The sequence below is a fragment of the Pyrus communis genome, chromosome 10, assembly GCF_041283825.1.
Source record: "Pyrus communis isolate YQ-2024b chromosome 10, ASM4128382v1, whole genome shotgun sequence".
Classification (NCBI taxonomy): Eukaryota; Viridiplantae; Streptophyta; class Magnoliopsida; order Rosales; family Rosaceae; genus Pyrus; species Pyrus communis.
In genome coordinates this window covers 33,182,854-33,199,999 of record NC_142574.1, presented here as the reverse complement: position 1 = coordinate 33,199,999, position 17,146 = coordinate 33,182,854, and the positions used below count along the sequence as shown (strand labels likewise).

Here is a 17,146-nt window from a genome sequence, read left to right as displayed (position 1 = left end):
CACCCCCAAACTTAAATAATGGCATACCCGGCATCTTCGAAACTAAATGGCGTAGATCTGCATAGAAATAATGATAGCTCCTCAGTACGTATCAACTTGATGTTTTTTTTTTTTCTTTGTTGCAGGAACACCGGAGATCCCCAAAAGCAGCTCATTGGCGGCTAAGGCGTGCATGGAAGAATGGCCGCGTAGCAAAACAGAGGTATAATGTTCTATCCTTTTGTGGCTGGATCTGTGATTCTGCAAGAGCTTTTTAATTTCTGCATTATATGTCGGCATGGTCTAGGAATGTGGTTGATGGTAATGTAGACTTGCCACTGGGTGCGTGATTCCAGCCTAAAATAAGTTCTCTGTGTATACATGCTTGTTTGCTTTGTTTGTTGTCTGCAAAAACCCACGTTATGAAATCAGAGATAGATTATAGAAAATACTAACTGTAAACTAAAAAATAAACAAGTAAAATGAGAATTTTTATTATTATTATTATTATTTTTTATTTTTTATTTTTTTTTTTGAACTTTTCCTTTTTTTTTTTATTTTTTTTTTTTTAGATGATTGTCGACACTAAATGATAGCCTAGGAATTTAAATGCAGCTAGACGGAAAATAATGAAAAAAAAAAAAAACAGAAAGTAATGAAAAAGTTAGAAAATTGGGTTGCCTCCCAATAAGCGATTTATTTAACGTCTGTAGCTAGACTGAACAGAAGCCTGGTGATTAACTTGCTGGATCCTTCAGAGTTATAGACTCGGCTGCACTGTCAAAGGGTGACTCCAAGTATGGTTTCAGCCTGTGACCATTCACCTTGAATGTGTTGCCATTAATCTCGCTTGTAATATCAACTGCTCCATGAGGATAAACCTTAGTAACCAAGTAGGGTCCATTCCATCGAGATTTCAATTTCCCTGGAAATAACTTGAATCTAGAACTAAATAACAACACTTTCTGCCCTGGCTGGAAATCTGTCCTGAGAATGTGTTTATCATGGAAGGCCTTTGTTTTGTCTTTGTATATGCGTGCATTTTCATAAGCCTCCTGGCGAATTTCATCAAGCTCATTGAGCTGCAGCTTTCTTTTTTCCCCTGCTGAATCGTAAGCAAAGTTTAACTCCTTGATAGCCCAAAACGCTTTATGCTCTAGCTCCATAGGTAAATGACAAGCCTTGCCATACACAAGCCGAAACGGGGACATCCCAATGGGTGTTTTAAATGCTGTTCTGTATGCCCACAATGCATCATTTAATTTCAAACTCCAGTCTTTACGAATGGAGCCAACTGTTTTCTCCAAAATACGTTTTATGTCCCTGTTTGAAACCTCAACCTGCCCTGATGTTTGTGGATGGTAAGGAGTGGCAACACGATGAGTTATCCCATATTTTGCAAGTAATGCAGCAAACTGTTTATTAATGAAATGCTTACCCCCATCACTAAGTATAACTCCCGGGATGCCAAACCGTGGAAATATGACTCCTTGGAGGAATTTCAGAACCACTGATCCTTGATTAGTTGGTGCTGCAATTGCCTCGACCCACTTAGAAACATACTCAACCCCTACCAAAATATATTGATTGCCATGTGAAGATGGGAATGGTCCCATAAAATCAATACCCCAAACATCGAATAATTCAACAACCAAAATACCATGTTGTGGCATCTCATTCCGTTTGGACTGATTTCCCACTCTCTGACAACGATCACAAGATTTACACCAATTATGAGCATCCTTGAAAAGAGAAGGCCAAAACAGCCCACTTTGTAGAATTTTAGCTGCTGTCCTTGTAGGCCCAAAATGGCCACCACAAGCATAATGATGTGCAAACTTTAAAACACTATCTTGTTCCTCTTCTGGAATACATATGCGAATAATCTGATCTGGACAGTATTTGTACAGATACAGCTCATCCCAAAAATAAAATTTTGCATCTGCCAAAAATTTCTTTTTCTGCTGATAACTTAAATCTGGATGAATAACTCCCCTGGCCAAATAATTAACCAAATCTGCAAACCATGGTGTTTTGTGCTGGACAGCCAACAATTGTTCATCAGGAAAATTTTCATTGAGAGGCAATGTGTCTTCTTCTGCAGTAGCAGAATTTATTAATCTTGATAAATGATCAGCCACCACATTTTCACTGCCCTTTTTGTCTCTAATTTCCAAATCAAACTCTTGAAGTAAAAGAATCCACCGAATAAGTCGAGGTTTAGCATCCTTTTTAGATAATAAATACTTCAAAGCAGCATGATCTGTGTAGACAATTACTTTAGCCCCAATTAAATAAGAACGAAATTTCTCTAATGCAAAAACAACTGCCAACAATTCTTTCTCAGTGGTTGCATAATTCAGCTGTGCATCATTGAGAGTTCTGCTAGCATAATAAATGACTTGAGGAATCTTGTCTTTTCGTTGTCCAAGAACTGCCCCAACTGCATAATCTGATGCATCACACATTAGTTCAAAAGATAAGTTCCAGTCCGGAGCTGCAATAATCGGTGCTGAAGTTAAGAGTGTTTTCAACTTGTTGAAAGCCTCCAAGCATGCATTATCAAAAACAAACTGTGCATCCTTAGCCAATAAGTTACACAAAGGTCGGCTAATCTTGGAGAAATCCTTGATAAACCGTCTGTAAAACCCAGCATGTCCAAGAAACGAACGAATGCTCTTCACAGTAGTAGGAGAGGGCAACTTAGCAATAACATCAATCTTAGCTTTATCAACCTCAATACCCTTGCTAGATACTAAGTGCCCTAAAACAATTCCTTGTTTAACCATAAAATGACACTTCTCCCAATTCAATACGAGATTAGTTTCTTTGCAACGCTCAAGAACCAAAGATAAATTTTGTAAACAATGATCAAACGAATCACCAAAAACAGAAAAATCATCCATAAATACTTCAACAACTCGTTCAACCAAACCTGAGAATATGCTCATCATGCATCGTTGGAATGTGGCAGGTGCATTGCATAATCCGAAAGGCATTCTTCTGTAAGCAAATGTACCAAAAGGGCAGGTGAATGTGGTCTTTTCCTGATCCTCTGGTGCAACTGGAATTTGATTGTAGCCTGAATACCCATCTAAAAAACAATAGAAAGCCCGACCAGCCAATCTTTCCAACATTTGATCAGTAAAGGGTAGCGGAAAGTGATCCTTTCTAGTACCTGTATTGATCTTCCTGTAATCAACACACATTCGCCACCCAGTAGTTAAACGTGTAGGCACAAGCTCGTTATTGTCATTTGTCACAACTGTAATTCCAGTGCGTTTAGGTACCACTTGAGTAGGACTTACCCATTTACTATCTGAAATTGGATAAATCATTCCAGCATCTAAAAGCTTCATAACCTCATTTCGAACAACTTCCTTCATGATCGGATTCAATCGGCGTTGAGCATCAATGGTGGGTTTGACACCCTCCTCCATCAAAATTCTGTGTGTACAGAGTGTTGGGCTGATCCCCTTAATATCTGCAATTGTCCACCCAATGGCATCTTGAAAATTTCTCAAAATACGCAGCAATTTGTCTTCCTCAATTGGAGATAAATCTGCAGAAACAATAACTGGCAGTGAAGAATTAGCACCCAAATAAGCATATTTTAAGTGTGCTGGTAATGGCTTCAATTCCAGCTTAGGTGGCTGTATTTTTGAAGGCTGTAATGGTGTTTTTGGTTCTCCCAAACTCTCAAAAACGTGCCTCCACTTTGGCTGGTGTAAAGGGACACTTTCCAAAGCTGTAACATACTCAAAAGCTTCTTCATCTTCAGTTTTGGCGTCTTCAAAACCATGTAAAACTTTTAGCAGTGGATCTGCTGTCAAACTGGACATAATATCTGCATGCATGATGCCTTCTAACACGTCAACTCTCATACAGTCTTGCATATCACTAGGCCTCTTAGTTGCTTCAAATAAATTAAACACAACAGATTGTTCTTGTACTCTAAGCGTCAATGTGCCAGCTTCCACATCTATCAAAGTTCTAGCAGTTGCCATGAATGGCCGCCCCAGAATAATTGGTGTTTGCATATCTTCATCCATATCCAAAACCACAAAATCTGCTGGAAGGTAGAGATTATCCACTTTAATAATAAGATCTTCAATAATACCCCTAGGATAAGCAACCGAACGATCTGCTAACTGTAAAATAACAGATGTTGGTTTGATTTCTCCTTGTCCCAGTCGCTGAAAAACAGAGAAAGGCATTAAATTAATACTAGCACCCAAATCAATTAAAGCACGTTTAAACTCAGAATTTCCAATTGTGCATGAAATTGTAAAACTCCCTGGATCTTTTTTCTTTGGTGGTAGCTTTTGTAATAGAACTGCACTGCACTGCTCTGTGAGAATCACTTTTTCGAAGTCGACAAGCTTCTTTTTATTTGTGCACACATCTTTCAAAAACTTGGCATATGAGGGAATGTTCTTGATTGCATCAATTAATGGTAGATTAATCTGAACTTTAGCCAATGTCTTCATGAAATCTGTTAATTGTTGATCTTTTGCATGTGGCTTCAATCTTTCGGGATATGGCATAGGTGGAACATAAACACGTTTTGACTTTTCTGCATTTTCTGCAGTAGGCACTGCAGTATTTTTGGATCTGTCCAGTGGTTGGGCAGATTCTGCAGAACTTTCAGAACCTGTTTGTGGCTGCACAGGTGCTACCCGTGAAGCTTCAGCACTGTTTTCTTTATTTTCTGCATCACGGTTGTCATAACTTTTACCACAACGCAATATTCTAACAGCATTACAATCTGCATTTCCACGTGGATTTGGGATAGTTTGGCTGGGAAATTTTCCTGGTTCTCTGCCCGAAAACTGGAGTGAAAGCTGCCCCATTTGCTGCTGTAGATCTTTCATTGTTGCTTGTATGTTCTGAATGTTTTGGTTGGTTTTTTGAATTTCTTGTTTTGTTGCATCAAAACTTGCCTTAGTATGATCTGCCAATTTTTCAATTGCGACTTCCCAAGAAGGTTTAGCTTGAGCATCAGGTTGCTGTATTTGTTGTTGAAACTGCGGTTTAACCTGTTGATCTCTATTCCACTTGAAATTTGGGTGATCTCTCCACCCGGGGTTGTAAAAATTTGAGTACGGATCATTTCTAGGCCTTTGATAATTATTGAATGCGTTAATCTGCTCTGTAACATGCTCCGGGTATGCGTCCCTATGTGGGCAACCCATAAAATCATGTGTTGTAATGCCACAAATGGTACAGGCGGCTGCAGTAGGCTGCTGGACAGCAACCTGCTGCATAGGTGCTGCCATTCTTTGTAAAAACATGTCAAATTTTGCATCAAAATTTTCTAACTTCTTCTCCATCTTTTCTATTTGTGCAGATACATGAGGTGAACCACTAGACATCTCAAAAACACCCCTGGTCTGAGGTATATCAATTGCCCATTGTTGAGATTCTGTCGCCATGTTCTCAAACAATTGATACGCTTGCAGTGCATTTTTGTCTGAATACGTTCCTCCACAAGAAGCATTAACAAGAGTCTTAGTAGTCAAATTCAGCCCTCTGTAAAATAAATTCATTTGAGTGTCACCATTAATGCCTGAATGTGGACATTTCCTGAGTAGATCCTTGTAACGTTCCCATGCTTCATGAATTGCTTCATTAGGTTTCTGAGCAAATGTTAAAATTTGAGTACTCATATCAAGTGTTTTTGAAGCTGGGTAGTATTTGCTTAAAAATGCAGCACTAAGTTGGTTCCACGAAGTAATGCTTCCAGATGGAAGTGTGAGTAACCATCTCCTTGCACCATCCTTCAAAGTGTACGGAAAAATTCTGAGTTTGATAGATTCTGCTGAAAATCCTCTCACCAAAATGTTTTTGCATCCCATTAGAAATTCAGTTAGATGCATGTTAGGATCATCTGTTGATAAACCATGAAATGAAGGTAGAATCTCCAACATATGATGTCGTATCTCAAACGTAGACCCGTCTTCAACTTCAGGATAGGTAATGCAGCTTGGCACCTCTGTGGCATGAGCAGCCAGAGATTCCCTCAATGGTTGTCCCGCTGTTGGTAGAACAAATGCCATATCTTCCCCGCTGTCCAAAACCCCAGTAAACCGATTATGCAAAACTGTTCCCTGCAGTGAAGGTTCACACTGTAGATTCCGCTTTCTAAGTCTCTGTCTGGCAGTACGTTCAGGTTCTGGATCAAAATCTGCAATTTTCTGTTTGTGTGATCTGGTACAGACCATGCACAATCTGCAGAGAATAAAAAAAAATGAAAATTAATTTTTTTTTTTTTTTTTTTAAATATATATGGGAAGAATTAATTGAGAATATGATAGACAAAAATCTATTTAAAATCAATCCCCGGCAGCGGCGCCAATTTCTTGATAGGATTTTTACCACCTGCGTAAAAGGGTTAAAAACATCTAAAATACTTGCAAGAGAAACAAGGTTATTGTAGTATAATTGACTCAAGCAAGGTCGTTCTCCACAAGGATTAATTTAAAGAGATCAAAGCAAAATCAATTCTCAATTAATTAATTAAAACAAAGTTTTTCTTTTGAAAGAGGTGATTTAATGACCTAAACTAAGAAAAACGAATTTAATTAAAAAGATTACTTAAAAACCACAACTTTAAAGAAAGATAAGGGGAACAATTTTTAGGATCCAAAGAGAGAAAGTACTAGGGTTCCGCCGTCACCCTAACAATCCTATGTAGCTTTTCTAAATTACTTATGAACCATACATGTATGTTTTGAAAGTTAGATTTTCCTAGGGTATATCCTACTTGGAACCTCCAACATAGAACGTATATCTAACATGCAACCCGTCCGTGGTGTTCAGATCGAATGTGAACATGCAAGACTCATTAAGTTTTATGAAAACCTTTTTAAAAAACCATATAACCCTTAAAACGTGTCGTCCATCCTAAGAGGTTACACATATTAACCACAAGAAGCTTTAGTCAATTTTAGGGACAATCCTCCGCCAAAATTGCATCAAATAACTTTTCCAAATATCCTGATGGTCGCGAATCACTAAGACAAATAGATAGTTTAAAGCACAGTGATTAACATTCCAAAACCTGCATGCATAAATTCATAAGCAAAGTAAAAAGAGACTACATATTCTTGCTAAGGATCATGGCTTCGCCCTAGCAAAAAGAATTAGTTACGCATATTCATACTAAAAATCATAGTCTTTATTGAAATAGAAAAAAGAATGAAAACACCTTGTAGAATAAAATCTGAAAATCTCTAAACTTTGCCCAAAATCTTCTCTCCAAAAGTTGCATAAAGAAAAGCCTCTAAACAATGAGAACGGCCAAGCCCTTTTAATATCTCCCTCAAAGCTAAAACAAAAACCCTAACCCTAAAGTATTTTATTCCCACTAAGAAACTAAATAATAATAAAATAAAATAGAAAATAAATTCCTAATTAAACTAGGAAAAACTGCACAGAAACTGTTCAGCCACGTTTTAGCCTCAAATCTCCTTCAAATCCGGCCCAAGATAGCTTGTTTTAAAGATAAGAACATTCTGAACACATCTCCAGAAGGCCACAAACCCATCCGAGGTCATCTTGGGCTCAAAAAATGCAATTCAAGCCCGAAACGTCACTATTCCAGCACTGCACATTGCTCCTTTATTTTATTACCAGAAAATATTCGCTTGGTAGAAAAATCTGATATTTTGACACGATCAAGCTAAGTGACTCACGAACGTCCTCCAATTGGAATTACTCCAAAATTCGTCCATTTGACCATCTTTTGCTCCAGAGGAAGTCGAAAATCCTATATTGGAAATATAATTCAAAGTATCAAAATTCTTCCAAATTATTAACCAAAATATACTAAGAATAGGGTTAAATATATAATAATATTAGCAGGAAGTTGGAAAGTAAGGAAGGTGAGGTGGGAGAATCAAAGCCAGCACAGCATATGCAAGAAATTGCAACTTTAGAGGTCATCAGAAAGTCATTTCTATAACGACAACCCTCAATCATTAAAGCGTGAGATTTTTTAATATGTTTAAAATATAGAATGATACATCACGTATTATTATAAAAATGTGAGCTACTTGTGTTAAAAAAAATTAATAATTTAAAAAAATAAAATTTCCCATCACTTACATGTGGTTGTCCACCATATCATGAAATCAACCTTCCAATATCAACGTGTTCACATCCCATTGGCCCTATGTACGAACTATTGTGCGCTCTCTTTTTTTTTTTCACTCTTTCTTAACGGAAAAGGATCATCGCTTGGGGATTCTAGGGATCCTGTAATCGTGATAGTTTATTGTACATCGTGTGGTTAAAAATTATTTTAAATTTAAAAATTAAAATTAAATATAAATAATATCTAACGAAAACTGACCGCATGATGTACAATGAATGGTCACAATCATAAGATTCCTAAGAAAATAATCTCTTTTTCTTTTCTTAACAAGCACTTTGTCATGATTTTTTTAATAAACCACTTCAATCAAATATTGCTTTCCTTCTCTTTCCCTTTGCTTTGTTCCACCGAATTGTATTCCTATTTTAATATATTTTTGTATATATATATATATGAGTCGGTTTCGTGAGAGCAGTCGTCCCATTCAATCATTTTAGTTGAGAAGTTATCATTTAGATCTGAGCCTGAGAGCATCCACTACTCACTACAATGGGGGAAAAGGAAAAGGTACGCAATATTTGGTATAGTTTTTGTTCTCTTCATATTTGTCTTCTTCTGAGGATAAGCAGATAACCAAAATGATGATTTCGTATGGCTAAAACTAGAAGGCTTTAAGCTCTTGTTTAAGTTTTGTTGTTCCTATTCTTTTATTTATATCCTAATAAGAATCCAAGTCCCCTCCTCTTTGCTATTTTGTTGTTTTTTGCCTCTTTTTCTCTCTCTGTTAATGATTTTGCCACATACCTTCACGATGATTCTTCCCTGTCAGTCAGTCAGAACCCTGATTGTCCAGCAGCACTGTTCCACTTCTTTTTGTCTACACTTTTGCACAACGATCTTCTGTATTATTTATATATTTTCTGAAGATTCATTATTCTCAATATTTGGTTAATGTACATATTTTTCTATTAATATTAATATGGGCAATTCAGGTTACGATTATGGTGCTGAAGGTGGATCTTCAGTGTCACAAATGCTACAAGAAGGTCAAAAAAGTTCTTTGTAAATTCCCTCGTGAGTCTCTCTTCTCCTTGATTCGTCTATAATTATTTGATGAAAAATCAAAGTGAAAGTTCTCCCTTTCTGGGAAATTAAGATTAATTTAGATTAAATGTCAACTGAGTACATTAATGTGTGTTTGTGAACAAGAGAAATACGAGACCAGATATACGACGAGAAGCAAAACCAAGTGGTGATCAAAGTGGTATGCTGTAGTCCAGAAAAGATAAGGGACAAGATTTGCTGCAAAGGTAGATGTGTCATAAAAAGCATCGAGATCAAAGAGCCAGAGAAGCCCAAGCCACCACCGGCTGAAAAACCCAAGCCACCACCGGCTGAGAAACCCAAAGAGCCTGAAAAACCTAAGCCTTGTCCTCCTCCTATGCATCCGGTTCCTTGTGTGCCAGGGTACCCACCGCCTGTCCGAACGTGTTGTACGGATTGTTACCATGGGCATGCAGGTGGGCCGTGTTACAGTGGTTATGGCCGGGGGCCACCCCCGTGCATCCAGTATGATGGTTACTATGGGAGGCCTGTGTATGACAGTTACAGCGGTTGCAGCAGGGGGTATTGTGAAGAAAATCCTTCAGTTTGCACAGTCATGTAAATCATCGATCATCTTATTGGATCGAGAAACCTTCTTCAATCTCGGGATAATATTTTAGCAGTGTTTGTTGTTTGATATTAATATTATAGGAGTGCCATATGGCATATATTGTTAAGTGAATAATAAAGTTGGTCGTTGATCTTGGTAGTTGTCAAGTCACTATCACGTTAATCTGTTCATTATATCGTTAATATTGACTACAGAGAGAAATAGATACATCCCATCATGAAGATGAAGATGAAGAAGTTGGTGCCTGCTACAATTTTGAATGCAATTAAAGTTTCCCTTCCACATTCCCTTCTTTGTCCTGCACAGTGCACATGCGTTCTCATTAGTTATTTCCTATTTTGCAAGTTGATTTTCATCAACTACCAATAAGAGATTGGTCAAGAGTGGAATTGAGGAGGTGTGAACAGAAGAATCTAGCTACCTTCCTCATTTGCATTTTTCACTTATCTTTCTCATTTATTAAGTGTAACATGAATTCTATTAACAAAAAAAAAAAAATTATTTCCTTTAAAAAAACTCAATTATTATTTTTCTATATCTACCTTTCCAAAAGCTAACCTTTTTTCTCTCCTACCAGATTCAACTCGCATGCTCTAATCTAAACTATGTTTTTTTTCTTTCTTTACCAAAAGCAAAAAGAGAACTTTCATGAAAAGAGCTTGTATTATGTTTATTTTAATAAAAAAAATTATTTTATAACTTTATTTAATTAAAAAGACTTAAATTTTAATAAAAACCCTTAAATTTTAATAAAAATGACAAAAGAACTTAAATTTTAATGAAAATGACATAATTTTAATATTAAAAAAATTAAAAAAAATCTAACACATGGACCCACGCATCCTCACACAAACTGTTTATGAAACTTTCTACACTGTTTATGAAACTTAACGGTACTACACTATTTATAAAACTACTACATTGTTTATGAAACTGTTACACTGTTTTTATGAAACTTACTACACTATTTATGAAACTTATTACATTGTTTATGAAAACTAACGACACTGTTTATGAAACTTACTACACTGTTTATGAAACTTACTACACTGTTTATGAAACTTAACGGTACTACATTATTCTCTCTCCTCTTCTTGAATTTTCTTGGCCCATTCTCACCTTCCAAACACATTTTCTTCTTCTAATTTTCTTTGATACTCATCAAATTTTCTCTATATCTCTTCAATTTTTTAACTTTCTACACCAATTACTTAATTTTCTTCTATTGTTCGCCCATCAGCGGCTTCCTCTTCTCCTCCACCAAATACAAATGTTGTGCCCTACAAACACAACACTAAATGCACTATCAAATTAAAGTAAATACTTCAGTGATTGTAAATTGACATAATTATTCATTTTTCGTTACAAATTCACTAACATGAAAAAGCATTCGAACCCAATGACTTGACAATTCAAACTTCACCATGCCAACCCAGAAAACACAAAGTAACATCCATTGATCACCTTCAAAATCAACCCAGCTATCTGCTGCATTGCTTTCTCAGCATCACTACTCGAATCATCACTATCCTTTGAGCTTATTATAATCACATGTTCCTTGTGTCTCTACAAAAAAAAAAAAAAAAAAAAGCAACAAAATCGATCAAAAAACCCAACTGACAAAACCCTAATGAAACAAAACCGAGAGAGTGTTACACACAGCAATGGCGTCGGCGATTTTGATATTGGCATTGGTCTCTTTGCGAATCTTCTGGATTTAGCACCCATCTTTCCCTATTACTTTTTCGATCTGCCAAGAGGGGATTTTCTTCAACCTCTTCACCAATCTCATAATTTCCGCGTAGATTTTCAATGCTTTCTCCATTTCTCAACTTCTGACCCGTCGATCAGTGTTAGGTTATTTATTTATTTTTTTTTCTCTCTCTCTTCTGTCCTTATCATTAAATAAATTTAATAGGTGGCTTTTGGTTAAAACTCAAAGTTTTGAAGCCATTTTCATTAATTTTTCAAAACAAAAACCCACCCAGAAGCAATCTCTTGGCTTCCCAGGACTTATATGAGTTACATTAGTTGGTTAGGATAGTGTGTTCCAATTCACGTAAATTTCCCACCCAGAAGCAAACCCTTGGCCTCCTAGGTCTCATATGAGTAAACTAAAGAATGAAATTTAGCTACCATTCCTCATTTAACAATGCTCAACTATATCCTTATTTTCAGTCCCCACATCATTAGATTCTACCATAAACTAAAGAGCAATGCTAGGGAAACTAAATTTGTAAACAAAATTTTGTAAACTAAATGACATCAAAATTGATGCTTGGATTATTACTTAAGCATTTATAAATATGCTAATTTCTTATTAGTGACACATCATTTAATTTACAAATTTTGTTTACAAATTTAGTTTATCTAACATTACTCTAAACTAAACAAATCCTTGATCCCTCGGCCCCTCCAAATGTCAACAAGAGACAGAGAAAGAGAGTAGTAGCAACAACCTAGATACGTGTGCAATAATGTGTTCCCATAAGGAAGAACTACTCCTAGGCCTGGTTTTCATTCCATTCTCCTTTTGTTTGTTCGAGAATTGATTGACATGTTTATACAAAAATAAGCAAAAGCCAAAACCCCACGTGTCTAATCCAACACCATGTTTGTATTCCGGCTGATACCGTTTCTACTAAACCCACCATTTCCTAACGGCTCGTAACATTTTTCTGTCTCTACAAGATATTCTTATGCTCAATAATTAATTTAATTTGTTTTCTCAAAACTTGTGAGCTAATATTTACAGTTTTTTTTGTCGATTTTGAGATTTTTTTTTAAGAACTATATATAACCTATATTCGTGTCAAATTTTCCAAACCGTAAGAATCTTAAAATTTTTATGAGACATTATAGAGATTTGGACGGTGGTGTTGATTTTATTCTTGATTTTCTATTACGATAAGAATGCTTCTGAACTCCTTATATAACATAAATTGTTGCATTTTCTACAAATTTAGTGAGTGTTAACACTCACAATTTTGTTTTCGTTTGTGATTTCTTTATATTAAACTCATCTTTCCTACACGTAAGCTTTTGAACATTTGGACCTACAAAACGATGATAAAACTGCTATGAAAAAGCTTAATCATAACATTTTCCTTAATACAAAACAATGCCTATTTTATTCAACTTTTTATCTAATCGCAAAGCTCTTGGAAATTCAAGTTGGGCTTCGAACATCTTCCGAACCCGTAAAATCACCTCCAGCCCTGATACAAGTTCAAAAAGATATTTGTCCACGCTGCAGGCTGACAAATTTGCCTCTCTGAATGCAAAGCAAAAGAAAAGCACCTTTCATAATCCCCTACAGGGTTAGGAAAATGGCTCATCACCTGTGCTCTTCACCCTCTTTTCTCTTCCGCAACCCCCAAACTTCCTCCCGCTCTCTCCCTTCTTCTTCTTCTTCTTCCCCGATTGATTTCCGACTCCGAAGCTCTGCAATTAACACCCACAGACTCAGTTTTCCTTCACTGCAATTTCAGTCAAGAACCTCTCTGCAAATACACCATGTTTCTTTGCAAGACCCAGTTGCAGAAGAAGCCCAGAACTCCAAAGCTCCAGAAATTGGAAATATTCAGAGCCCAGATGGAAATTCCGGGTCTTTGTCGAAAAGCTATATCTGGGTCAATCCCAGCAGCCCCAGAGCTTCACAGCTGCGGCACAAGTCCTACAATTCCAGGTACGCTTCTTTGGTGAAAGTAGCTGAGTATTTGAACTCTTGCACCCCGATTGAAAGTGATGTTTTCGAAGCTTTAAAAGGTTTAGGGGATAATATTTTGGAACAAGACGCTGTGGTGGTTCTGAATAACATGGACAATCCGGAAAATGCTTTGCTTGCGCTTAACTACTTTCAGCAGAGGTTGAAACCGAAGCGGGAGGTGATTTTGTATAATGTGACTTTGAAAGTGTGTAGGAAGGGTAAGGATATGGAGAGAGCGGAGAAGCTGTTCGACGAAATACTCCAGAGAGGTGTTAAACCCGATAATGTTACCTTTTCGACTATGATTAGTTGCTCTAGGATGTGTTCTTTGCCTGATAAGGCTGTGGAGTGGTTTGAGAAGATGCCCGGTTTTGGGTGTAATCCGGATGATGTTACCTATTCGGCTATGATTGACGCCTATGGACGTGCTGGTAAGGTTGAAATTGCTTTCAGTTTGTATGACCGGGCCAGGACTGAGAAGTGGCGCATTGATCCAGTGGCGTTTTCTACATTGATCAAAATTCACGGGCAATCGGGGAATTTTGATGGGTGCTTGAATGTTTATGAGGAAATGAAAGCTATAGGGGCTAAGCCAAACTTGGTTATTTATAACACTTTGTTGGATGCTATGGGAAGAGCTAGGAGGCCTTGGCAGGCCAAGAAAATTTACCGAGAGATGATCAGCAAGGAGCTTTCACCAAATTGGGTAACCTATGCAACTCTTTTAAGGGCCTATGGTAGAGCTCGCTACAGTGATGATGCTCTTAATGTTTATAAAGAGATGAAGGAAAAGGGACTGGAGTTAAATGTAATTCTCTATAACACCCTTTTAGCTATGTGTGCTGATGTTGGTTACACTGATGAAGCCGTTGAGATTTTTGAAGAAATGAAGAGTTCTGAAACACTGAAGCCTGACAGTTGGACCTTTTCGTCCATGATTACCATATATTCCTGTAGCGGGAAAGTCACAGAAGCAGAAGCAACATTGAATGAGATGTTGAAAGCTGGTTTTGAGCCAAATATCTTTATTTTGACATCACTCATCCAATGCTACGGTAAGGCAAAACGCACTGATGATGTTGTCAGGATATTCAATCAACTCCTAGAATTGGGTATAACACCAGATGAGCGTTTCTGTGGTTGTCTCCTGAATGTGATGACTCAAACACCAAAGGAAGAACTTTGCAAGCTTGCGAACTGCATTGAGAGGGCTGATGAAAAACTAGGGTATGTGGTAAGACTTTTGGTGGAAAAGCAAGACGGTAGTGAAAATTTCAAGAACGAAGCATCACAACTTTTTAACTCGATTGGTTCGGATGTAAAGAAGGCTTACTGCAATTGCCTGATTGATCTTTGTGTGAACCTCAATCTCTTGGAGAGAGCCTGCGAGCTACTAGACTTGGGGATCGCACTTCAGATATACATAGGCTTACAGTCAAGGTCTCTGACCCAATGGTCTTTGTATCTCAAGGGCCTCTCTCTTGGGGCAGCTCTGACTGCATTACATATTTGGATCAATGACCTGTCTCGGGTATTGGAATCTGGTGAGGAGCTTCCGCCGTTGCTTGGAATTAATACTGGACATGGGAAACATAAGTATTCAGATAAAGGTCTGGCGAGTGTATTTGAGTCGCATTTGAAGGAATTGAATGCTCCCTTCCATGAGGCCTCAGACAAGGCTGGCTGGTTTTTGACAACAAAGGTTGCAGTCAAGTCATGGTTAGAATCTAGAAGTTCATCTGAGTTAGTTACTGCTTAGATGTTGGGCTGTCTAGTTTACTGAAAAAGCTCATCAATCTGAAAATGTAATGTGAAACTGGTATTTGCTGCTTCTCAGTTCTCTATTTATATGTTTTTGGAATTCTCTCTAGGCGTAGAGAACAGTTTTGTACCATTAGAATTCAACTATGAAATCTTCTTTCATTAGTCTTACAAAGTTAGTTAAGTTCTTAGAAATCTTGCATCGTACTTGGTAGTAATGCGTCTATATGTGTGATGTGATTTGAGTAACATCATCGGTTAGATCATAGCTGAATGAGTTTTAAGAAATCTAATAAGTGAAAAGGTCCAGTTTCCTTTTGTATGCTACGAAAGTTTTGAAAATTCCTTATTGCAACATGAGAATGACAGGAGGTACAAAACAAGTGTATTGTTGTAACTTCTGTTTCCATCCAAGCTATAGGAAAGGCCAATTGGCACCGTCACAGACTGAAGCGACCTTAGGTGCTTACTTTCTGAGGTTTATTTCCGCTATTATAATTCTCGAGATACGGGGGATGTTATTTGCTTGTGATAGAATCATGTAGACATTTGGTCTTCTTCATCTCTTTTGGTTGAAATTGAGAGCCGAAGCTATTATATTGTGGCTAGTGACTCAGGCTTCCTATGTAATTCGATTTGAGGCCTCATTGACATTTATTTAACGAAGACATAAAACATATAGTTAAGTTCAATATTTTTTTTGGAGTTGACATTGGATACTATATAAACTTCATGTTGTGGCTATGGTGCAATGAACAATCTCCGCAGACCATTGACTTGGAGGTACTTAGATAATATATCATGACTAAAGAAGCAGTGTCATGGCTTGCACGTCAAACTTCCTCCCACGTGAAATTGATCAAAGCCACACACTATAAATTCGACGAGAGCCCGAAATTCCTAATCCATCATTTGCATTTCTCTCTGCAAAGTCAAACCAAACAATGGGAAACTGCATAAATTTTATGTCCCACCCGCCCCACGAGAAGATTAAAGTAGTAATCCGTAAGGGTGGACAACACAAATTCAAAGCCTCAACACCAGTCCAAGCAATCGCATCCAGCCCTCACACTGGCTACAAGCTGGCCCAACCGCATATGCCATTGGCACCCAACACCAAGCTAGACCCCGTTGAGGTTTACCATCTCGTGCCAGACCTTGCAATTCTCCTCGCAAAGCCCCTGGTTCTTTCCAAACTAGTCCGCCAAGAAGGATGCAAAAGAAAGAAGATTAAGATCGTGGTGACTAGGGAAGAGTTGGAGTTGTTGAAGAGTGCGAACAAGCGCCTGTCGAAAGAAAAGGGTGTTCGATTGTCAGGGAGGTTTGGGTTAGAGCCTCCAAAATGGCAGCCTTGTTTGGCCATCATTCCAGAGGTGCACCATTTTTTAATGATAGGATTTTGGGTTTTTATCTTCCCTCTGGCGTCATGGTATTTGTACAGTTTAAAGAATAGTATAACAGATTTTCCAGGTAAATGTGATCGGGAAAACTAGTTTCTTGTATGTGTTTGTTGTATTTATGTTGTTTCATACGTGCCGATGTTACAAATGCCAAGATGCCCAGTCCTATCTTGTCTCTTGAAACTGGTGCATGGCACGTGCAATACCCTCAGTCCCACAGACCCAAAATTTCTGTTTTTGGTCATATACGTTTGTGCGGACGTAAGACTCGTACAACCGATAAGCAAGGGTACCAACAGTAGATATACGGATCAAACCTAAACTACTGTAGAATGCCTGAAAAAAAATGCTAGCTTGGGCTGGTGTTTTATTTAGGATTGAATTTGTATGCTTGTGGAAGTGAATTCGATGCTTAAATTATCTAGACATGATAATGCGCATGTTACAGAATTTATCTAATACTAGGCTACGATTTATGGTTAGTTGTGTGAGCAAACAAACTTGAATGGAGACATGGTAACTTT

General features: G+C 37.5%; 2 protein-coding genes and 2 pseudogenes across 4 annotated transcripts; 3 read left to right on the top strand and 1 right to left on the bottom strand.

Moving 5' to 3' along the window:
• Positions 1 to 530: 530 nt before the first annotated feature.
• Positions 531 to 6,222, bottom strand: LOC148693957 (uncharacterized). The gene has a single exon (XM_088677063.1). The coding sequence runs from the start codon at positions 6,201 to 6,203 to the stop codon at positions 717 to 719; it is 5,487 nt and encodes a 1,828-aa protein (XP_088533189.1). The 5' UTR covers positions 6,204 to 6,222; the 3' UTR covers positions 531 to 716.
• Positions 5,547 to 5,651, top strand: LOC137735824 (small nucleolar RNA R71; annotated as a pseudogene).
• A 2,236-nt stretch (positions 6,223 to 8,458) lies between the features above and the next one.
• On the top strand, positions 8,459 to 9,890 carry LOC137728036 (uncharacterized). Of its 2 annotated transcripts, none has more exons than XM_088677214.1 (3): positions 8,459 to 8,658; positions 9,070 to 9,151; positions 9,289 to 9,890. In XM_088677214.1, the coding sequence occupies exons 2-3, from the start codon at positions 9,079 to 9,081 to the stop codon at positions 9,741 to 9,743; spliced, it is 528 nt and encodes a 175-aa protein (XP_088533340.1). In that variant the 5' UTR covers positions 8,459 to 8,658; positions 9,070 to 9,078; the 3' UTR covers positions 9,744 to 9,890. The 2 variants fall into 2 exon arrangements, with proteins under 2 accessions (XP_088533340.1, XP_068323011.2); XM_068466910.2 differs by having other exon boundaries at positions 8,462 to 8,644.
• A 2,966-nt stretch (positions 9,891 to 12,856) lies between these two features.
• Positions 12,857 to 15,397, top strand: LOC137729883 (pentatricopeptide repeat-containing protein At4g16390, chloroplastic pseudogene; annotated as a pseudogene). The gene has a single exon (XR_015952784.1). The product of XR_015952784.1 is annotated as a pentatricopeptide repeat-containing protein At4g16390, chloroplastic pseudogene (transcript).
• The last annotated feature ends 1,749 nt before the right edge of the window (positions 15,398 to 17,146 follow it).